The 23,338-nt window shown below is 54.9% G+C and overlaps 2 protein-coding genes and 1 long non-coding RNA gene across 3 annotated transcripts; 1 reads left to right on the forward strand and 2 right to left on the reverse strand.

Moving 5' to 3' along the window:
* Window positions 1–528: 528 nt before the first annotated feature.
* HOXC11 (homeobox C11) lies at window positions 529–3,738 on the reverse strand. The gene is made up of 2 exons (XM_021686778.1): window positions 3,050–3,738; window positions 529–1,795 (listed from the first exon to the last, which is right to left on the reverse strand). The coding sequence occupies exons 1-2, from the start codon at window positions 3,729–3,731 to the stop codon at window positions 1,563–1,565; spliced, it is 915 nt and encodes a 304-aa protein (XP_021542453.1). The 5' UTR covers window positions 3,732–3,738; the 3' UTR covers window positions 529–1,562.
* A 7,141-nt stretch (window positions 3,739–10,879) lies between these two features.
* On the forward strand, window positions 10,880–14,451 carry LOC110577452. Its single transcript, XR_002480122.1, has 3 exons — window positions 10,880–11,061; window positions 12,872–13,043; window positions 14,158–14,451. It is a non-coding gene; the product is annotated as an uncharacterized LOC110577452 (long non-coding RNA).
* A 5,993-nt stretch (window positions 14,452–20,444) lies between these two features.
* Window positions 20,445–22,058, reverse strand: HOXC12 (homeobox C12). Its single transcript, XM_021686780.1, has 2 exons — window positions 21,452–22,058; window positions 20,445–20,683 (listed from the first exon to the last, which is right to left on the reverse strand). The coding sequence occupies exons 1-2, from the start codon at window positions 22,056–22,058 to the stop codon at window positions 20,445–20,447; spliced, it is 846 nt and encodes a 281-aa protein (XP_021542455.1).
* Between the last annotated feature and the right edge of the window lie 1,280 nt (window positions 22,059–23,338).

The raw sequence follows: 23,338 nt of genomic DNA on the forward strand, positions 1-23,338 counted from the left end.
AGGGAGGGGGCTGGTTTCCCCTCCTCTCCCCTCCCTCCTTCAAAACTGTATATAAAAATTCCAATGCAGTCTTCTCATAGAGAGAGAGAGAGAAAAAAGAAAGCCCTACCCTCAACCCTGCACATTTAACTGCGACAGACGGAGACATCTGGCGGGAGGGTGGTGGAGCCAAGAAAATTCCTATAAATTTAAATTCGATGATGGTTACAATTAACTCCACAACAAACGTGTACTTAAACGGAAAGCGTTGCTGGGCGTTTGGACGCAGCTCGAGCTGCACGTGAGAGGAGAGAGCGTTCAGAGTAGCCGTGGAATGTCCTCAGCTTGAGAGCAGGACGACGCTACCGCCACGCTTTTGCCCCTGCCAGCGAGGAGAGGGTGCAGGCCCACCCGCTCGGGCCTACCTCACCTTCACACGCCTGTCCTCCCCAGCTGGCCTCTACCCACCATTCTCTTCCTCCACCTTGGGAGCCTTGAGGATTTTAAGAGGAGAGGGGCTAATAAAAGGGTCAAATAAAATCATAATATTGAACAGAATGAAATATCTTTATTTGCCACCAAAAAAAAAAAAAAATTCACAGCAATCCCTCTGGGACGGGAGCAGGGTGGGGATTGCACACGTACACGCACACTCACGCTCATGGAGAGAGATGGGTGATTTGAATCTCATTCCAGGCGAGTCCTCCCCCCCCACCCCATCCCCTCTGGGTAGAAAGAAATGCTTGTGAAATTTATTTACAAAAATTCAGGCCCCAGCATGGGGGAGGCCCCCAATCCCACCTCCCTCCTGCCTCCTCCAACCTAATCTTTTTTTTCTTCCTTAAAAAAAAAAAAAAAGGAGGTAACAACTGCATAGACTATAGCTATAAATCCATGGAGTGGGGCACGGCTTGGAAATAGGTTAGGAAACCTCAATGCACCAGTTAAGAAATTTCAAAGGAGGGCTCTACACGTTCACGGGGAGAACAACTAGGCTCAGGCGGCGCCTGGGCACAGACGGAGGTAGGACACGGACTTTGCACACCTAACACCAGGTCGAAGGTACAGAAATTTCACAGCAAGGCAGGATCACATTTAGCCGCCCCCTAGCAGTGGGGCGAGGTGGGGTAGGGGTGGGGAGCCCAAGAAGTCTCCCCTCGCAGACACGGTGTCTTCGCAGATCTTATCACTTGGGCAAGGGAAGGCTTTTAGTTCAAGGATTTGTTCGCTCAGGCGCCTACTACTGTCGCCCCTCCCCCACCCAATCCGAGCAGCAAGACGTTGTCGCGAGGTGTGTTTTCTTTTAAATAGAGTCTTGGCCTCGGCGCCAAGGATGTCCACTCGCCGTGGGTTAGACACTTCCCTTCACCCTCTTTCCAGGCCCGGTCCCTGTCCCACAGCGAGTCAGACGGAAGGTGAAGGAGGTTCCAGAAAGAAGTGCGGGCGACGGCAGTGGGGGCCAGCCCTGGCCACAGTCCAGTTTTCCACCCGCGGAAAGAAGGCGAGTTAGAAAACAAAAAATAAAAATAAAATAAAATAATTTTCCCCCTTTCCCCCTTCCCCGTAAAGGGCCCGGTCTGCGGTTACAGCAGAGGATTTCCCGAGAAATACTGCAGCCGGTCTCTGCTTAGTTTTTTTTCTTTCATCCTTCTGTTCTGAAACCAAATTTTCACTTGTCGGTCCGTCAGGTTCAGCATCCGGGACAGCTGCAGCCGCTTCTCTTTGTTGATATACACGTTGAAGAAAAACTCTCGCTCCAGTTCCCGGATCTGGAATTTCGAATAAGGGCAGCGCTTCTTGCGGGTGCGGGGGGCGTCTGGAGGGGAGGGGAGGGGACAAGTGCGAGGAGAGGGGAGAGAGACACGTGAGACCCGGGCGACCCCAGCCCGCTGAGCGCTCAGCGACCCTTCTCCCAGCCCCACCGCCAGGCAGCCCTCCCGCCAGGCCGGCCTGCCTTCCCCGCTCGGGCCGCAGGGCTGGGGCAAGCCCGGGACCCCCTGCCAGGTCTGGCTCGACCGATCCCCGGCCACCGCGGGGTCACCGCCCCTCCCCTCGGGCGAGAGCCCCGGCTGGTGGAGTCCGGGGAAGAAGGAAACCAGCCGGGCCAAGTGCGTCCGGGGGACCCGCCGGCTCAACCGCTGTCCTCGGCCCCTTCCTGCGCTGCCCTCCAAGTGGCTCTGAGCACCCACCCACCCCTCCCGCAGAAATCTGGGGGGACCGCGGAGAACAGGCGCGAAGAAGTGAGAGCTGGCGAGAGCAGTGTGGAGACGGGGAGGAAGCGAGAGAGCAGGCACCAAAGACACCCGAGAGCCGCTTCCGGGGGCCCTGGCGCCCCGGGACGCCCGGAGGGCCGCGCCTTCCACGCTACCGGGCTAGGCCGGCGCCGAGGCCGCGGACCGCAGGGAAACACTGAGACCCGGGCCTGGAGCCGCGCGGAGCCCTGAGCCGCCTCTCCCCACCCCCTGTCGCCATGACTTCCGGCTTGCTGGGGTTCTGCTCAAGGACCCGTGAACACATAGTTTGAACATTTCAAAAATAGTTTTTAAAAGAAGCAGAGCAGTCCTGGCTTGCCTCTCCGGTCTCAGGTTCTGCTCCATTGCCTCTCCCCTACCACTCCCCCTCTCTGAGTTTCTCCCTGTCTTTCCATCGCCCTCCCCCTTCTCCCCCCCCACCCCCCCCCCCCGTCCCACCCCCCGGCAGCCCGGCTCCCCATCCTTCCTTAAATGCTCTTCTAAGTTCACGATCAAAGTTAATATCGCTCGCGATGGTGGCGCTTTTAAAAATTTCACAGACCGAGGGAGATAACGGGGAGGGGGGTTCACCCGGCTTTTCCAAAGAGCCCTTTTCCCTCCCTCCCCACCCCTTCTCCATCGTAAAAAGTCGAGTCGTTGGGAGAGAGGGCTTTGTAGGTTATAATAAAATCCTTTGAATGCTTATAAAACTCCACATAAAATCGGACTGACCCAAAACACGAGGCCGTCCCCGCTCCCCTCGCCTCCCCCCTGCTCTCGCCCTCCCTCTCGCGCTCCCTCCCTCGCTGCCCGCCTGTGTCCCGGCCGCTGCTACCTACTGGGGGCGGCTCCCTTGGCCGGCTCCTTGGCCGCCGAGTGGGCTGAACCGGACGAGCTGGGATTCGTGTTTTCCTCCTCGGCCTCGGCCTCGGCCCCCGCCTCAGCCCGGGACGCCAGTGCCGAGGCCGGGGTCGCCTCAGGCTCCCCCTTGGCCTCGCCCTTGCCTGGGCAGGGGGGCTCGGCGGGCGCGTCGCCGCCCCCGCAGTAGGCGTTGTCGAAGAAACGGTCGAAGGCTTGAGGCAGAACGCTGTTCTTGTTGACTGAGGAGTAGAAGCCGGCGGGGGCTGCGTGCGGGGCGCTGGGGTGGTGGTGGCCGCCGTAGGAGCCTTCGTTTTTCATGAGGATCTCGGTGACCGTGGAAGGAGGCAGGCACTCCCGGTGCATAAGCTCGTCGGCCGCCGCATAGCAGGAGGAGTAGCTGTTCCGGTGGTGCCACTTGCCGGATGGCTCCAGGCCGTAGGAGACCTCCCGGACCGGGGGCACTTGGGCTGAGTAGGGATAGGAGATCTGACGAGAGGGGGCCTGGGGCAGGAAGGAGGAGACCGTGGAGAACTCGGGCACGTAGTAAGTGCAACTGGGCAGATAGAGGTTGGAGGCGCAGCTCCCTCGCTCGCCGAAATCAGCGCCCCTCTCCTTGCGCGACGGCGAGCAGAAGTTGCCCAGGTTGACCGAGTTAAACATCGTTCTCTTCTCCTGCCGGCTCCAGATGGAGGTTTTGGACCCGATCTAGCGAGGGGGGAAAATTTGGGAAGGCGAGATGACGCGTTATCCGTCTTAGTCTCTCTCCCTGAGCACGTGATCCAAAGTAGATATTGTCATATATCAGTTCGGAGCACTTCGCAGACGTAGGAGGGGTTCTCTCTTAGGTAAGATGGGGACGTTCAGGCGATTGGTTTGCAAACACCGCAGAAACATTATGAAAATCAATTGCAGATTTGTATTCGTTTTTCTCTCGTCACTCCCCTCCTCTCCATTCCACAGAGCGAGCAAAGGAGGAGAGAGAGGATTGGGGTGGGGTGGGCGGTGGGATGGGCGGTGGGGGGGGTGGCGGGGAGGGGGTAATTGTATTTTTTTCTAGCTGCTTCTCCCCCCACCCCAGAATTGAGGGAAGGAGGAGGGCTCCCACCTCTGGGGGGTCTTGCCTCCTCCGGATGATGAGCCCAAGACTGAGGTGGGAATGAAGACCTCTTTCCCCACCGCCTGGTTCCGCGGGAGATGTGAATCCTTCCCAACTCTCAGGGACTTTTACCCCGCCAACCCGCAGAGGGCCAGCGCCTCTTTACAAGAGTTTGAAGAAGTCCATTCTTTCCTTGGCCAGGGCTGTGTGTCAGGACTCCCCTTCCCCTTTGGAGAGACTCCTCAGAAGAGTATGGGAAGTTTTCCAAAGGTGAGGCAGCCCAGCACCAAGCCAGGGTCCCAACTTTGTCTGGCTCTGCTGTGCTGCCTGCGGCTAGGGACTCAGATTAGTCATAAACGAGTGGTAAGCAGTGCGCCAGCCGCCCAGCCGGTGCCTGGCCAAGTCTGGGAAAAACCTTCTCTAATGTTGTGTTAAATATTTAGTATGAGAGAGTGGCCCTGGGTGAATATTTCATGCCTGCCTTTATTGTCAATCAATGTGCAGAAAGCTACATCCACTGTGGATTTTGAAATCTCAAACCCCAAAGATAAAGATTGGAATGAGAGCCATGTATTTTCTCTGTCTGGGGCCCTTTGGGTTGGGGGCTCAGCCTCAGCTTGGGGGCCGAAAAGAAGCCTGGAATCAGGGTCCAGGAAGGATATGGGGGGGCTGGGTTTGGGGCTCCTATCCTTGAATGATTTGGGGACTGGGAGGTGGGCAGTGGGGCCAGGTGTGGGTCTGCTGGACAGACTAGCAGGGGAGCGGAAGGGAGCTGAGGAACCTGGGTGGGCAGGGCAGGGCCAAGGACCACTCCCTAATGGAGGCCCCCAGCCCTGCTCCCAGGGGGCTGTAGGCAGGCCTTGGTGCCTCTTTGCCATTTCTCAGCCCTTCCCTGCCCTCTTCCATGTCCACCAGCCTCCTAGACATCTGTGGCCCAAGAGGTGGACTCAGTAGTTCTGCCCTCCTTCGCCTCTCATCCCTCTGGGCACCATGGGACACATCTAGGCAGCTGAGAATCACTTTATTGAAAGGTTCTGGACTGGATCCAAGGGGCCAGAGCAATTGCCATAAGCAGAAAGCAACCTTGGATCCAAAGAGGAGCTACCAGGGCATGAATTGTTCAGGCAGGAGGGGAGGACTGAAGCCCTGCAAGGACTCAGGGAAAGCCAGAAATAGCCCAAACCCTCTTTTAACCCCTAACTCTTAGTTAAAATTGATTTCCACTTTACAAATACTATTTGGATTTGATTTTTCTTGCTGAGCTTGGTGACACATACTGAGGCCCCAAAACCAGATGGAGAAGACACAAAAAATTTTTTCATGTCCCCAGATATAACTCCCCAAATCCATTCCTTCTCAATCCTCCTGCCTTCCCAAATTTGCTCAGCCTTTAGAGCATCACCTGGAGTGGAGCCACGTTGACCATGGGTCTCATTCTTGGGGTGGCTCTGGAATACCCAAGGATACCCCTCTACCCATTATTTGGTGGGCCATACTTCCTGAGCCCTTCTTTAGTCCTGGCCAGATCTTAAATGACGGCAAAGAGGAACTAGATTGCGGCTTTGCTCAAGTGTGGGACTTCTCCGTCAGTGAGGAGCTGCAAGAAGAAAAATCTGTTGCTTTCCTCCTTCCTCTACCTCTTTTTATAGGGTGACCTGGGGCTAGCGTTTTTAATTATAATGATGGGGAACTATGGACTATGGCTTTTATGGGGTTCGTGCTGACCTCATTAAACTCAAGTTTATTGGAGGCAAAATGTTCTCCAAACAGTGATAGGAACCAGCAAGAGGGAAGAGAGAGGTACCCCTATCCCTTGCAGAGGTGGGGATAAGAGCTCAGAGTCTCGGCTTCGGCTTTTCCCAGTTCCCCCAGGGCCCTGCTTCCTTCTCCATCCTGGTCTCCAGGGCGATGTGGGGCCTAAGCCCCCAAGGCAAATTCTGTACTGCAGAGGCCGACAGTGGGGAGGGGTACGCTTCCTGTGAGGAGCCAGCTGTGGGCCTGAGCACTTGAATTTGACCACCAAAGTTTATTCCAGGGCCACCATAAAAGTGAGCCAGGCGGCTGCAAGGAGCCAGTGGCGGCTTTATTTCCTTGAAACAAAAAAGAAGGCAAGAAAGAATGTCAAAGAAGTTGATGTCCAGGAAACTCTAGGTCTCCCAACAGAGGCTTCTGAGAATTAATATTCTTCCCCCTAAAAGTAAGGCATGAAGTTCAATTTTTTTTTCCTAGTTTTGGTCCGACTTTTAATTTTTCAACAACTTTTTTAAAATCCCAGCAACTGGAGGTTGCTGCCAGAGTCAAGGAAAGAAGGCCCTGGACAATGAGGTCAGCAAGGTATTGATGGGCAAAAATGCCCACAGTGTGGGCTGACCACTTCCCTGCCCAACCCTCAGTCCAGGACCACTCCAAAGCATAGATTGTGGCGCTTGCCCCAGGCTGGACCCCAGGGCATCAGTGAATCCGCCCAACATGAGACTCAACTGTGGTTCCAAATCAGTTCCTAAGAACCGTGGCAAGCCCCACTCCCTGGCGGGAGGTGGCTTCCCCTCCCCCATCTCATGGGTGCCTGTGGCCCTTCCACAATCCTGGAGTCCCATCTTTCACCTGAAATCCTCCAGGGCAGGGCCATCCTGCCTAGCTCACTGGTTCTTGGTGGCCTCAGTCGGCACCTCCAGCCCGCCTGCCTGCCTGGCCGCTTCCAGGCAGCTGCGTTTCGGTCCAGGCAGCTGATGCTGTACTCTGGCCAGGACCAAAACAGATCTAGTGATGCTCCCTTCCACACGCGGACACCAGAGGCGGCTTCAGAAGGGGGTAGTATCTTCTGAATTCTGAATCCCCGCATGGGAGACCCCACACACAGCGCTGGCTGGCCTTGCAGCTTGTCCACCTCCCAATTCTAGAGAGCGGATTGGGGGAACCAGGGAAAGGGGCCCATCCCACAGACCAGGCACCAAGAGGGAAAGCCAGAGAGGAGAAAGAGGGATCATTAGAGCTCCAGTGGGCTTGGACTCTAAGTTCAGTCCCATGTGGAGTCAGTAAGAGATAAGCATCAGGCGCGTGGACAACCTCAGCGCTCGGAGGCTTGGCCCACAAGGATGAACCCTCATTAGAAATCAGCTCGCACCTTCTTGCACGTCTTTCTCTCCCCTTAGAGCAATCGGGGGTGTTTAGTAATCCCTCTATAGTGTGCTTGGGGATTTTTAGGCCAGCGGTTTACCTTGCATCCCAGGACACATCTCACTTTCAGCCAAAGAACTAGAGGGGGGGTGGGACTGCTGGTCCTTGGCCCCCACCTCTCCTCAGCCCTGGCCATCGCCCCAAGCCCAAGGACCCAAGTCAGGTCACCCAAGCCAGTGGGTGCTGCTCTGAGGTTTCTCGGCTCCTGGAAGTGACAGGGGGAGGGAGAAGGGCAGCTTCTCCGCCCCCTGCAGCCCCACCCACCTTCCTCCACTGAGGGATTGTCCCAGGAGGCTAGCAACGCGACCCCATTTCTCCCCATAAAAGTCCCATTTTACGAGCCAGTTTCACTGGGCCCCTCACCAAATGCTCTAAAATGAAGGAAATGCCTTAAAAGCAGTCTGAATTGGAGCTGCTACTATTGGACCTTGGTGTCCAAACCCAGTTGCAGCAGCACAGAAATGTCTTTTCTGGGCCAGATTGCCCTGTTGGGCCACCTGGATCTCTGGCCGCCCCGCCGCCAAGCGGAGGCCGGTTGGCCCGAGCCGCCATTCCCTGGCTTTAGCGCCTACTTAGGCTCGGACCCAGTCCGCGCAGATCAAAGTGAGCTCGCGGCATTTTTATGAGATGAACTTCAGTGGCTCTTTACTTGTAATCAGACGCCTGGGTCGAAAATGCAAAAGGGAACAGCCCATCAATCCAAAAAGGAAAAGGGGGGGGTGGAGAGAGAGAGAAAGAGAGAGAACACTAGGGAGAAGAGGGGGACTGGGATGAAAAAATTCAGGTGACGCATAGCAGGAAGATTCTGGTCACCACCAACAAAAAAAGACCCTTTGCCTGCAGCAAGAACGGTTTGTGGGTCTGTTCCAGCCTCCATGCCCCACCATCTGCCTGTACACTTCGCCCCGATTTCTGGGGGGCCAGGAAACCTGACTCGCCTGTGTGCTGAAGCTTGATCCGAAAGCTTCCACAGTGTGGACGCGCCATGTGGGGCGAGTGTGGCCGCCTGCCCTCTCCTGCCCCAGCGGGGAAGTCGCCTTCTGCTCGCGATTTAAAAGTCTCTCGCATTTTGCTGCTTTTCTCTCTGTGGTCTCCGTGGTTCTCTCGTCACTACAGCCAGAAGTTGAGTTACAGGAAGATTCACCAGAGATTTATCGCCTGGCTCCAAACTTGGAGAGCCCTGTTGTCATAAACAGCCGTCTATTGTCTAGACTTTTATCTCCGGGTATGGATCGTGCATTATTGAGGCTCAGGAGACACGGGTCTGGCTCAGTGGGGTGTGTGTGCCGCCAAGCGCTTGCCCCTTGCCCCCAAGGGTTTCTGTGTGTAAGTTTAGGAAAGTGCACAGATTTGTGTGTGCTCCTGGAGCTGGGCAGGTACACCTGAGTGTCCAAGTGGGGAGGCGCAGGGTGGGGAGGGTCTCTCTGTGCCTGGGAACATTCTGGTGCATGGACTTGTGTGTTGGGTGAGAATTTGTCACAGTGTGCTTTGTTTCTGGGGCATTTTAAGTATTCCTGTCTGGGTTTTTGCAGGTTTTATTAACCTGCATCCGCTTGGCCTATTTATGTCCCTTCGAAGGAGATCATCTGGTGTTTTTCAATATTGGAGCCCATTGTGTGTGTGTGTGTGTGTGTGTGTCTTCTCTGAGGAAATGGATTTGGGTGATACCTTTTTAGTCTTACTCCCTTAGATTCCTCCACTTACCCTAAATCACACCTCAGCCTCTGCCTTGCCCCAGAGTCTGGCCCTGCTCTACTCCCTAAAAGTCCGGAAATCTCCCAAGCAGCTACCAATTTTCTGTCACAGGCACAAAACGCATTTTTTCAGGATGAGGTCTGGCTATCTCTGTCTTTCCCACATTAGGGGGAAATGTCCCAGCTCATAAACTCCCTCACTTCCTGGGGCTTCCCTTCTCAGAGCTGAGGGGGACATCAGAAAGGGCCTCCCCACTTCATTCTGACCTTTTAAAATACTCTCCACACAACTCTAGATAATACCAAAGGGGCCTGCCGCTCCCTCCCTGGGGCTTTCTGGCAGCAAATGTCCTCACCCTGGCCACCTCCTCAGCCCCTGGAGCTCAGGCAGTGGGACATTTGCCCAGATTAACTGTCTGTGGGAGAGACGCCTATCACCTTAGAGCTCAGGGTCAGATGCTGTTTTTCTAAGCCTGGATCCTTTAACACCATCAGAAATAATCAAGTCCTCCCCCTTTGTTTTTCATTATCAGGATGCAGGGTGGGAGGGCTCTTAGGCCCTGAGGCCTGGGAGCTCCACTGACCACCCCCGGTGCTCGGGCTGCTCCCACCTGGGTGTCAGGTCTTCCTTCGGGTCCCTAGTAGCCCTTAGGCACCTTAGCCTGGTAGGTAAAGTGGGAGGGGACTGACCCTAGAGGCTGGTTTCCAGTTGAGAAGGGCGGAGGTGACAAAATTAGGGCTTTGTGGAGTATCAGATTGAACCAGAAGTCCCCAGAATTGTCCTGAGCATCTCTCCCTTCCCTCGCCATTAGAAAAGCAACGATTAGGCCTAAAAAGGGCTCCGTGGGCACAGAGCAGGAGAAAACAGGCTGTCAGGGCCAGGAAAAAGGAGGTGAGCCCTTCACAGACACCCCTACGCTATATTCTCTCTCTCTCTCCCTCCCTCTCTCCCCCAGTGCCACCCTGCAGGGAAAAGATCAAGGATTCCACTTCAGGTTCCTTTCTCTGGCGCCTTGGCTTTCGGCTGAGCCGCCCGCTGCCCCCAGCCCGCAGCCCGCCGGGGTCGCCACCGCCCCGGCAGCTCCGGAACTCACTTTCCCTCTGGCTGGCCCGCTGCGGCGCCGTCTTCCTCTGTCTCTCCCTGCCTCCCTCCGTCCTTGCCTCTCCCCCACTTCTCAGGCCAACAGATTTCGGATATGCTCCTTTCTCCGCACCCCAGGCCTAGGCTGAGCCCGGTCAGTGCTCCAGGATCGCGGCGGCAGGTCCGGGTCCTCGGCCCGCGCGCTTTGCTCCCAGTCCCGCCCGCTGCAGCCTCCTTTGCTAGTTGCCGGGTTGAAACGCTTCTCTCTCGCTTGTCTGCTTCTCCCCCTTTCTCTCCGCCTCTTGATCTGAAAAATAAATAAATCCAAGTCTCCTACCTCATCAGCCCTCCCACTGGCGCTGCCTCACTTCTCCTCCTTACCGAGTGTACCGCCTTATTTTCAGAAGGAAATCTTAATAGACATTTAGGCTGTAAATGAACTTTTCTTTGTGATGGCTAATTTTCTTTCCAATTCTTATGTCCTGCTCCTTTTCCTGGTGGAATGGAACGGATTTAGAAGTCTGCAGTAGGGGAGGGGAGTGTGGAAAGACGGAGCCCAGAGTTACAGACAGTGGCGAGAGACACGGAAGACCCAGAGATACAGAGAGCAAAAGAGGCGTTAGGCTGGGAAGAGGAGGGAGAAAGGGAGCGAGGGAGGGAGGGAGAAAGGGAGGGAGGGAGGGAGGGAGTCCCAGCTGGCGGGAGTGGAGCCAGAGAGAGAGAGAGAAAAGGAGAGAAAAGTTTCCCAGAGTCTTCATTAGTTGACTTCTCTGTCCGCTGCTTCCCCCAGCCGGTGGAGCTCACCCCCAATAAAGGAAGGAAGGGGGTCTTTATTTTTTTCTAAGGCCCCAAAGAGTCCAGTGTTTACAAGCCTAGAAATGCTACGGCCATGTCCAGGCAGAAAGAAAGGCTGAAATGGAGGACCGACGCCTTCCTTATAAGGTACGATGCTAACTTGACCTTCACTTTGTCATGGCGCCCCCCGCCCACCCAGACTGCTGCAGGCAGCCTGGCAGAGCGCACAGCCGGCAGACCCCGGCCTCTGTTCTCCCTCCTTCCTCTCCTTCGCTTTCAAATCTTTCTTTCCTTTTTTAAATGTTCCTCCATTTTTCTTCTCTTATTTCCTTTTCTAGCTTTTCCTTTTTATTTCCTTCCTTTATTCCCTGTGGTTTCTCCTCCTGCCCCTTTTCTTTCACTCATTCCTTTTATTCTTGTCTTCCTGTTTCATGGTTTCCCTTGACTCTCTCTTGCCTGGCTCTCTACCACAAACTCTCTCTCTCTCTCCCTTCCCCTCCCCCGCCCAGGCTTCTGGTTTCTGGTGTTCTGAATCCCAGAAACAAGAAAGCAGATTTTCAGTTTTTTCCCCATCCCCAACCCAACCAACCTCCAGGGCCCTAACCTTATTTCTGCTCCCATCCAGGTGTCTCTGAGGAAGAGGTCCAGGAAAGAAGGCCAAATTGGGATCAAAGGGGGCTTCACTCTGGACCCAGTGCCCACTTGAGGATGACAATGAACTTGGTTTTGGTAAGACCCTGTCTTCCTCTCACTGGCCTAAATTGCCAAGTCTCTGTGACCTTAGTAGTTTTGAACTGAGGGTGAAGCCCTTCATTGTGGGGGAACATGGGAGAGCAGAGACTACTGGCCCTGAGACTAAGGGGGAGATTTAAGTACCAAATTGTTTGCCCTTCTCTGAGCTCCCAACCCCTAAAATTGTAGAGATTTCCCTTAACACATCTGGGAAGGGGATTTAGAGAATTGGGGATTTCTGGAGATTCACACACACATAAAAATAGGAAAGAGAAAGGCAATCTGCCTCTCTCTCTACCTTACCTCTTGCTGCCTTCCAGGCTCCAACAGAGCCTCTGACATTAACTCTAATCATATCTTGTGCGGCTATAAAATAAATGATATTATCGACACCCCTATAATTATCTATTATTTGATAATTACAATACTAGATGAGGCAGGTCTATACAGACAAAGTAAAACCAAACAAATATTTTGGAAAATGAAACTGGATCACTGAAGCCTTCAAAATCTCTTAAAGAATCTATGAGTTCCTGCCTTGGACCTTCTTGGTTCAGGAGTAGCCATCTTGTAGGTCTTAGGGTGACATTGGGAGACCCTACTACCTCCTTTTCCTCCATATCCCATATAACACCCCCCCTCCTCTGCACTGACACCAGAGAGGATCAGACAATAAAAGGGAAATGCTTTCTCTCTCTCTCTCTCTCCCTACAATTATCCAGATAATTGCATGAATTCTTCCTTGAATACTGCTGTGTAGTCAGGATTGGGATTTCAGCAGGAAGTGCAAGGGACAGGATTCCAAATGGGGGAAGTTGAGAGGGTCCTGCGTTGTTACATTCCCAGACTTTATAGTTCTGTCTAGTGTTACATTGTTTCTTCAGGCAAAGATCTTTGTTCGCCTTCAGTCATATTTCTCCCTTCCCCCTCCCTTTCCTTCTCTCTCCCTCCCCCCTTTTTTGGTCCCTTTAAAGGAGACTCAGACCATCTTATGCTCTTAATAGATGACCATAAAAGTAAAATTAATTCCCCCCTGCCCTTTAATATCAATATCTCTTCATTAAGTATGCACATTGGTGGGAATAAACAGAATTAAGTGTTGCAACCCAAACCAGCAATTACATCCAAGGTTGGGTTTTTTTATCATGGGGTCTGGCTTATCAGGGGGTGTTAACTCTGCCGCAAGATAACCAGGGGTTATTTGTATTATTATTTTTTTTACAAGCTCACTGGGGCCTGAGCCAGTACCAACCTGGTAGAAAAAGCAACCATGAAGCCAGAGAGGGAAGAGAGCTCCAGACAGAGATGAAACCACGCGGAGTAATGCAGGGAAAGGAGGAGGCAGCCGGTCTCGGAACAAGTGTGGCAGAGAGCAAGACAGGCACTCACAGACAGAGGTTTACATATTTTTATTAAATTTTTTTTTTTTAATTTGGGGCTTGATGAAGAAAAGGGAAAATTCAGAAGAGCGGAGAAGAGAGGGAATTATCCGAGTCCCAGCGTGAACGCCCCAGAAGGGGAGAAGACTGGATACCGCGAGCGAGCAGCGGAAGCCGGAGCAGCACCCGGCAAGGGCTCTGGCTCCGACTCGGCCGGCCGCCGCTGCCCCACACGCTGTGGGCTGGCCCTCGGAGCCCCCCCTCGCGGCCGCCAGGGCTTCCGCGCTCTCCTTATCATCTCCATCTTTATGACGAGGCTTGTTAACAAGACCAGCGAGCTGGCCACGCACATCTATCTCAGCCGCTCACGCTCAGCCAAGCAGCGGCCGGCGCGGGGACTGGCGAGGCACTAATTAATTGATTCCTTTGGACAGTAAAATATGGCCGTGTCTACACGGAACCCATAAACAATATCTCTGCGGGGTGTGAGTGCATTGTCTTTCAAAGAATTTTTCCATAGGCGTGTGTCAGGCAGTCTCGGATTTTTAGCTACTAAAGGAAGACCCAAGTGGGACTCATTTTTCCGGGGCCAAAACAGAGTTCGCTCAGGGTCAGAAAATGCTTTCGGCTATTATTGCCTCTCCAAAAGGGTTAGTGGATTTTGTTGAGAAAAACTTGGGTTCCAGGGTAAACTTTCCCTGCTGCCGGTGTAGACCCGGCCAGCATTAAGGATGCTAACCGCTGCTGAGGAGCTAGGTGGGCTAGAATCCTCTTCCTGGTTAGCTGAGAGGGAGTGGGGCTGCTCTGGGGTCTGAGAGGGACGTAGGAGACCAGGTCAGGCCTTTATTTCATGCGTCTTTCTCCACTGGAGATTTTAAAAATAAATTTTAAAAAATTTAAACAAACTTTGGCTTTCAGGAACCCTGAGTGCCCAGCATACACCTAGAACTTGCCTTTCCCCCAAGCTGCCTGTTACACAACTTGCCAGGTCACTGCACTTCCCTCTTCCCTCCCCAGCCCCCTTCCTTAACTGGCAGCCTAGAGTAAGTCTCTAATATATTTATCTTAGGTCTAGAAGAACAAGTCCTGAGACACAGGGGTAACCTAATTACATAATGCTCATTCCATACAGGCTGTGATTATGCAGTCAGACCCTGCTGCAAACAGGACTTGGGATTCTAAATATAGACCCTGACTTTGGCAAGAGATGTACTAGGGAAACTGAGATAGGAGACCACTTATATAAATAATCCATATAGACATAGAAGGGGGTTTTAAAAGATGGAAATAATAGAAAAACAGAAAGACAGAAAAGAGGCTCAGCTGGTGGAGATGGTTATTGCCAATGCCTGAGCTTCCTCCTGCTACTGTTTGTAAGATAGCCAAATAGATGTGTATTATAAATACAATAATATGTGAGCTCAAAGAATGTACTGCAATGTATTTGGTACGCACACACCATGTAAACAAACTAATTTACAGAACATATTTTTTCATACATTGGGTAGATACTCAATTTGTGTATATATAATAATATGATGTATTTTCCATGCGCTTTTTATGTGGACACATTAATATCTGGATGCATTTTCCATGCATGATTTTATACAGCTTATGGAATGGATACATCTATGTAGCTAAATCGATGAGGACTGTATATTCCCTGTGTAGGATATATATGCAAGTGTACCGTTTATGTAAATGAATCTTTACAAGTTGTGTTTATCCATGCTCTGTGTAACCTTTTCCCGGAAGGTTGCTTTCCCATACAAATAAAGGTGCCTCTGTATGTATGTTTCCTAGAGAAATATATTTTCCATGCCCAGTATGTACATGTAATATAGATATCTGTGCATTTTAGACTGTTTCAATGTATCCCTTATGTTGGCTGTACCGCCAAGTGTGTGTTTTCTGAAACATCTTTCCCATGCCCCGCATACGGACCATGCATCTTTCACAGGGAACTTTCCTAGCAAGAACCGCCCGCGAGTTCCATCCGCGCAGACCTGTCCTCGAAGGAAGTTCTCCACTCTGGGACGTGGAAACTGACAAAGTGAAGCCTTGTCTCCGGGTCTCCAGGAAGTGGCTCTGGCTCAGAGAGGAGGGATCACCCACCGGCAGCCGGCTGGGCTATACTGGCTAAAGGTCCGGCTGTGTTTGGTCTCCCGTGAGCCCAGTTCCTCGCCTCGGGTGCCGGGCTCCTGGAGGCGGCACAGGCTTTAGGGGCCAGCGCCGCCGGCGGTGAGAAGCCCAGCGGGAGGGCGGCCGGCCGCTGTGGGGACGCCACGGGCCCAGCAGAGGGAGGGCACTTAGCAGAGAGGCCTGGTCCCCGCAGCGTGGCAGCGCCTGAGACTCGGGCTGTTCTTCCAGGTCTCCCACAAACTCGCGCGGCGCGCCCAGACCCAGGGTGCTCAGAGCGAGTGGCTGGGCGGGGCGGGGCTCGGCAGCCTCCTCTGCTCCCGCCAGCAGGGGTCATCCCGTCGTTGGCGGGGGCCCGGCGGCCCTCGGGCGGCGACCGGCGCTGCTGGCGGCTGTTGGGCGGGGAGCTGCGCGGGGCAGCAGGGACTGAGAAGCGCGCCGGGTCTCCCCTCCCCGGGGCCCTGCAGCGGGCGGGGGCCGGGCCGGCCGGGGACGTGGACCGACCTCCCAGAGCCCTCTCCGCCGGGCCAGGCCACGGAGCGCTCCAGGCGCCCGCGTCTGCCACCAGCGGCCGCCGCGCCTTTGTCTCGGGGCCTCCTTTGAGCGGCGACCGCGAGCACGGCGCCGGTCCGCAGCGGTGCGGGGCGTTCAGGGCGGCGGGCGCGGGCCGCACGCTTCTCCACGGAAAACCCGCAGCTCTGTCTCGACGGAGGCAGACGCCGGAAGGCGGCCGCGCGGGCCTAAGGCTCGGCAGACGCGCGGCTGCGGGACCCGGCGCCTGCAGCCCACCGCGCGCTGAATTACACCGGACCCTCCGGCGCCTCCCTGTGCCCGCCGCGCAGAGAGGGTTGGGGGCTCCGGGGTGTGTTTCCCGCGCGGGCCCGGGGCCTAAAAGCCGCTCCTATTATCCTGGTAATGGCGGGGACGATGGGCTGGGGCTCCGACATGTCCGGAACCCAAGGTCCGGGGGGTTGCTTTGTTCGTAGATGGGGCTGGCGGTCCCTGCTCTGCTCTGGGTCTGAGCCATCGATCGCGCGCCGGGTTTTCGGCTGCATTAGCTTCCACAGGACCCGGGCGGCCGGGCCCATCTCCCGCCCGCTCGATAGCGGCTTTAAATACCGGAGCTGTGTCAGAGTGGAGTGGAACTGGGTAGATAACCGGGGCCAGGGAGGGTATAAACTTACAAATACACAACAGCAGAAATATTTTCTACCTGAAGTATCCAGATTATTCTCTCCATTTCTTGCTCCTCAAGACCCAGTTAGAGACACGGGATTCTTTGTCTTAAAGTCCATGGAGTAAATTGTAGTTTGAGGGTTTAAACCAGACAAATAGTTGCAAAATAGATGCAATCCTTGCCCAGATGCAGAGTTCAGCCTTACCCTGAGTATTTGGGTTGAGGCTCCAACCATGACATTCTCTTTGGCCCAGAGACCCAAGGATAAGTTTTTTAACCATTAGGAAGAGGTTATAGTGTCTTTTCTACTCTGACAGTCTCCCCAATTATTGAGTTTTGGGACCTATGTAGACACCACCCAACAAGGTACCTCCTCTCTCAGATCCTCAGTGTCTCTGGGAATAAATCAAGGGAATAAATTAAAGGCCAGTTATTCCTGACCTCCTTAAATTCCCTCCCTTCTTTTTTAGCCAGAAATACCTTCACTGTTAATTCTCTCTGTATAGATGTGTCCTAAGAAGATCGTAGTCTCTGGCCTGGGTTCACTGGGATTCAACTCCTGCCCCCCCCCACCCCCTTAATTCGGACACAGACACAGCCAGCCACCCAGTCCCTCTCCCAGCTCATGGCTACCAGAAGCTATCCTGTCCCCAGCTTTGCCTGTACTCTGTGGAGGCCTTTGTATGAGTGACCCCCCAAAGCTTGGGATCTTCCTTCCTGCCCAAATCCCTCAGCTGCACAAGACAAGCTGTGTGTTAGGAGCAAAAGGAGAATGGGATTCAATTTAAATTTGTTAGCTTTTCTAGGAGTAAGGAAAGAAAGGGAGAGAGAGAGAGAAAGATTTCAAGGCAGGAGGTGTGGCTTGGACGCTGGGCTTGGTGGGGGCCCCTGCTATTTCAAAGCAGTCCCAGGAGGGTGGAGGGGGACTCTGGAGGAGACTCCCTGATTGGAGCCAGGCTGTGAGAAAGGGAAACTCAGGGACCAGAGGCACAAGGGTGGAGGCAGAGGGAGGATGTCCCACCCAGAAGGAAGGGGTGAAGTGGAAGTGCAGGGGGCCCATGGGCTCTACCGGAACCCAGACTCTGGCTTCCACCTGGGCCTCTCTCTGGCAAGGCTCAGAGAGGGTTGTTGGCTGAGAGAGATGAAGCCTATTTCGCCAGCTCCAAGGGGTCTTTAGTCCCCTACCTAGTCATTTTGCAGGGCACGAAATGTGCTCTCAGAGTGAAGCCATGGGGTTAGACCCTGGGGTTAAAGTGTGGTTCCACCAACCCCTACCCCATATCCCAGGGCACTCTTGCTATCCGTGCTCCAACCTACTTGAACCCCTACTGTGGTTTCACTTCTTGGAGATCCTGCAGCTCAGACTTCCTCTTTCTGGCCCTGAAGGTGGCTTCAGCCTCCTCTGGGCTGTCTACATTATTTTTATGACCCCATGACTCCTCAGATATCCCTCTCCTCCCCCCCCCAATCTCCTATCCCCCCAGTTTTCTCTCTGCTAGTAATTGCTTGGGACTAGAGCTGGCAGCTCATCAACAGATCTTGGTTGCTCATATATTTTTGTTGCCCCTGCACCATTCTTCCTTTATCATTATACATTTATTATTTTTATTATTCACCTGAGCTGGAGACAATCAAGTGGGGGAGCTGCTAGGAATGGGGATCCCACTCTTTCTGGGCAGAGGAGACCATGTGTGGGGAGTCAGTTTAAAATTCTTTCTCAAAAAAATCACATCATCGTTCAGTCATTTTTTAAATTGTTATTATTAATATGATGAAGCAACTCTGTACAAGGACTATATAAAGGGAAAACGTGCTAAAGACAGACGGTTGAATAGGAGGGCACATTACAGAGAGCTGGGAAGGGCATCTACCCACAGAGACTACACCAGGTACTAGCAACGGACACAAGAGAACAGGACGCAGATTGACAGAGAAGCTCACGAAAGTCAAGTTTAAAGCGACAGGAAAAGAATATTGCATATCTTTGTACCCCCACCCCTTTTGGAGTGTTCTGGTCTCTTTTCTCTACTAGGCTGTGGGAGCCAGGCTGGAGTGGTGAAGCTTGAATCCAGCACCCCAGAGCCCACAAGGTCACAGGAGGGGCTGCATGAAGGGGTACATGAGTGACCAGGCAAAGGGGAGAGCGCCTCGTACCCAGGGCCAGCCCAGAAGGGACTGTGCCCACAGCTGGAATGGTGCTGATTTCTGCGAACTTGTATGTAGGCGAAACAAGTTTCTATCAGTGGGGAAGTGTGTCAGGTGCCCAGTGGGGGATGAGGGCAAGTGATTGTACGGCCACTCTGCAGGGCTGTATTTGGGGACATGAGGCTGACCGCTTACAAGTACAGTCAGGAATGTGGCATGGGCCCAATGGGGGTGCTGGGCTCCGCTGTGCCTCTGTTTGCCCACGCCTCTGCACAATCCTGTACAGGGACTTGAAGCTGTGTGCTGGTGGGAGAGTGGCAGGCTCTGTGGATTGCCATTCGAGGGTGGGTTAGGGGAGACTCTTCCCAGGCAGGAAGAACACCAAGCTAGCAGGCCAGTTCACACTGTGCGTGCTGGGCTTAACTCCCATCAGTCCCCTCTTCTCACCTTCTTACTCCTGGCAAGGGTGGGTCAGCAGACGGGGAGGTTGAGGGACTCTCACCAAGAGGGATAAAAACGGAGCGCAGGAAAGTGTGGTGGGGCTTCTTCACTGCCTCTCTCTCCTAAGCCAGCCTAGATCTATTGGGCTGGGGCTGGGGCCTGAAGGGCGCTATGAATAAAAGGCCCTGGGCTGAAGAAGCCACTCTGGCTTCCAAGCAGTTCTGGGGATGTGCCCCTGCTTCTGCTGTGGTCCTTGTACTCGGCGGCTCGCCAGCCAGGGGGAGGCGGAGGCAGCGGATCCTGAGACAAAGGGCCACTTTGGGGGGCGGGTGGAGTGGGGATGGGTAAAAGAGAGAAAGGAGTTGTGTGGGGGGCAGCAGCGCCCCCCTCCTTCATTGTCACCAGCCTGGGAAACCCGGGCTGAGCAGGGGCCTCCGCGGCCGGTAGCCCCTTTACGGGCAGATTCTCCTCCTGCCTCGTAAATTATGCCGGTCCAGCCTGTGGCCGGCCGTGACCGTGAACGCCAGCGGGGAAGGAAGAATCAGTGGCGGTAGCCGCGGCTGCCAGAAACGCTCCCGGTCAATCAATGCTGGGCTTCACGGCCTCTTTCACAGCCTCTTGGGCTTCCTGGAGGGCCAGGTGGGGGTCCCTGGGGTGGCTACTAAACCTGAAGCTGCATCCGCTCAGCTCGCAATCCCGCGCTTGCGGCTTCCGGTCTGCAGCCGCCTAGGCGGCGGTAAGAGTGGATGGCAACACACCTGTGAGCGAATGGGCGGGCAGGGCCTTCGAGAAAGGGGACCAGGAGACTTCTCGGGCAGGCTGCCCTAGAGGGGACATAGGGCTGATGATCGCCCTGTCTGTAGCCAGGTCTGCCAAACGCCTGTACCTCCGTCTGTTCGGTGTCCAGGCCTAGAGGACCAGACCCCAGTGGACTTGAGCATTACTGATCACTGTGTTCTCCCAAACTGCACTTCCTCTTAGGTTCCCACACTTCCTCCTGCCCTCCCAGAGCTATCCTAACCCCTTCCAATCTTTCCACGGATCCTCCACTCTTGGAGCCTTGGCTTTGGGGAGCCAAGGCTTTGGGGAGCCTTGGTTCCATTGTCCCCACTTTTGCCTACAGCAGGCTGATTGACTTAAGATCCTGGAAGGAAAGTGGTGGTGGGGGGAGCACCCGGTTACCTTTCCTCCAGATCCTCAGCCCGAGGCCAAAAGCCCCAGTCCCGCTGCAAACCAGCCCCTCCCCAGCACCTCAGCCTTCCCTGTCCCTATCCCCTGCCTGCAGCACCTCCCTCCCTGGCTGGGTTCTTCCCTTCTCTCTGGGACCTGGCAGAGCCTGCTGGGGGGGGTGTGGGGGTGTGGGAGGGAACCACAAACAAAACAGACAAGAGGATGTCCAGGGAGCACCTGCCAGAGATGCCTGGTGTTCTAAGCGGGGAATGCGTCCCAGGCAGCGCCCCCTCTTGCTCTCTGCCAGAGACAAGCTCAGTCTGGGGCCAGTGCCCGTGTCTTGCCCCCTAAAAGAAGGAGAGAGCTTGCTCCCTCAACAGAAGTCTTTTCTTTTTCATTCTCCGGTTCTGAAACCAGATCTTGACCTGCTGGTCACTAAGATTCAAGCGGTCTGAGAGTTCCCTCCGGCGCTGCCGCGTGATGAACTCGTTCACCAGAAACTCCCCCTCCAGCTCCGCCAGCTGCAACTTCGAATAGGGCTTGCGCTTCTTCCGGGAGCGGCTGTGGATCGGGTACCAGGGCGCGCCTGGGTGGAGACGAACCGGCAGTGTTGGCCAGAGGACCAAGAGGTGACAAGCCCAGTGCCCTTGGTCCTTCCCCAGCCCTTTTCACATTGGCCTACTGCCCAATCCCAGGCCCTTGCCCTCCTGTCTCATCTCCTCTCTTCTACACAGACCCTCATCCCCACCAACTCCCCCAGCTTCATCATTCTCTTTTTCCCCTTTCACTCCTCCTTGCCTCCTCAACCCTACCTCCCACTGCACTATCTCTGACCCTTCTGTGTTCCGATCCCCTCACTTCTCCCCAAACCTCTTCTTCTCCCGGATATCTGGCCCCTTCCCTTCACATCCTCCGGGATGGGGTCCCTGATCAGCTAAAACAGACAGGAGCGAGTGGCCAGAGTAAACCGGGTCCAGTGGCGTTTCTTAAGAGGAAAAATGTAGGTAGGAGCCTGTGCGAAGGCGGAGGGTGAGGCCGTAGAGAGCGGGGACCAAGCTCTGGGTCCCCACCGCCCACCCCCAGGCCTGGGGAAATGTCTGTCAGAATCCCCTTCTCCGGAGCTCCCTGCCCCCTCCAGCCGCAGGTCGGCTAAAAGGGGACTCTCTGCAGTTCTTTTATGGGGATATTTACATGTTTATAGGCGCCCCCCCCCCACCCCGTACTTCTTTTTAAAAGAAGCGCTTCCTCACCACACATTCGGTCACCGCAGGCGGCCCTAGCTCAGTCCTACCCTGCCCGCCCGGGTGAGCTGTCCGGTCCTGCGCACGCAGCACGAGCGGGCCGGGGTCCTTACCGCTGGCCGAGAGCCCGCCGCCGGGGTTTAAAGGCGATACCAAGCTGCCCGGGTCGCCCGCGCCGGCGCCCTTGTTGCCCTCGTTGAGCAGGGACGAACTGGAGTCGGATTCCAGTGACTGGCACGAGGGCGGGTCGTGCGGGGGTCCCGCGCCACCGTCGCCGCCGCCGCCGCCTGCCGCGTAGTCGTACTTGAAACCGAGCGCGGGCGGCCCCGACGGCTCCAGCGGCAGCAGCGCTGCCCCTGGCCCGACTCCCGGGCCCGGCTCGCGCCCGCGCTCCTCACGCTTCAGGCCCCCGCCGCCCTCGGCGCACGGCTCGCGGTAGTAACCCTTGCTGTCCTCCACTCGCGCCAGCTCGCACGTGCGGCCGAAGGGCGGGTTGAGCGACACCGGGCTGCCGAGATAGGGCTGCGGGTAGCCATTGCAGGGCTCCGCCGACGGCCAGGGCAGCGAGCACACGTTGTCGCGGCGCGGGTAGGACAGCGAAGGCAGCCCCGGCAGCTGCGCCCCGGACGCGCGGAAGTTGGGGAAGTAGAACGTGTCTCCCGTGTGGATGTTCACCAGCGGCCCCACAAACCCGGGATTCAGGAGATTATGCTCGCCCATTTCCGCGGGGCCGGACCGGCAGCTTCTACTTTATTGCTATCTGACATTAAACATAGTTAAACCTGCGCCGGCCACCCATTGGCCATCCAGCTCACGTGGGCGCCGCCGCCAGGGGGATGGGTGGGGACAGCGAATCCCCCCCGCCCCCCATCCCGCACCAACTCCAACTTCCCCCTTCCCCAGTGGGGGTGGTGGGGGGACAAAACGCGGGGGCAGATTTATTCGCTGGATTCTGTTTTTTTAAAATATCATATAAAACCTAATGCAGAGAGTGAGGCAATCGCCCGACACGGGGCAAGAAGGAAAAAGCCACACCAAAAATACCCACACATACACATTTCTGCACCATGCACCCCCCCCCCCAGATGTATTATCTTCTCGCCAACAGCTGGCCAAGCACAGCCTGTCCTTCTTTAATTAGCTCCTTTATTAACTAAAACCGTTGGAATTTACAATATCTCCCCAATAAATTACTATTAGATATTGTGTCATATAAAGTTTACTGGCTGTTTAAGGAGACGGGTGAGCCCTTTGGCTTGGGGTTTATTTACAGTAGAGGCAAAGTGGGGGTAAGGACAGGTTTCCCTGCCACTGTCTTTCCCAGCCCTGCCGCTGCTGTGCTCCTCTTCCTCAGCTCTTTCTCCTCAGGAATTTTAGGAGACACTTGGGGTCCTCTCCTCTAAGAAGGACTATGGGAGAATTGTTAGTGTTGGGCATCCACGCCCCCTCCCCCGGAGCTGGGAGCCACCCCAGCCTCACACTTCCACTCATTGTTAGAGGAGAGATGCAGAAAGGAGGCAGAAGAAGCCGAAAAAAGGAGGTGCCCAGTTCTATGTGGACCTGACTACCTGCTCTTGAAAATCTGGGGGCCTGAACTCTTGCCTGTGACTTCTGTGGGTCAGATGGGCTTCTGGGGGTCTTCCAGAGTCTTTGCAGCAAGAGGCTCTGGGACCCCAGCAGGGCTTGGCTGGCCTGAGAGCCTCATGACTCCCGCTGCAGAAGAGACCCCCCCCACACCCAAGAACCAGCCCAGCCTGCTGCTGGGACCATCAGAGAGCAGTGCCAATGCCAGTAGATGTGCCGGGGGTGAGGGAGAGGACTCCGGAGAATCACCTTGTTGGGGTTTAAAATTATATTTATGGTGCTAACCTCAGCAGCTCCTTCCGTAGAAGGCTGAGAACCTAATGCTGGCCATTGATGAGATTAATCGACATCTGGAAACCACAATCCATCTCAACCAAGTCCACAGAGCACAGATAAATGGATTAAAGTGAAAACCA

Source organism: Neomonachus schauinslandi, chromosome 5 (assembly GCF_002201575.2).
Source record: "Neomonachus schauinslandi chromosome 5, ASM220157v2, whole genome shotgun sequence".
In the NCBI taxonomy this organism is placed as follows: Eukaryota; Metazoa; Chordata; class Mammalia; order Carnivora; family Phocidae; genus Neomonachus; species Neomonachus schauinslandi.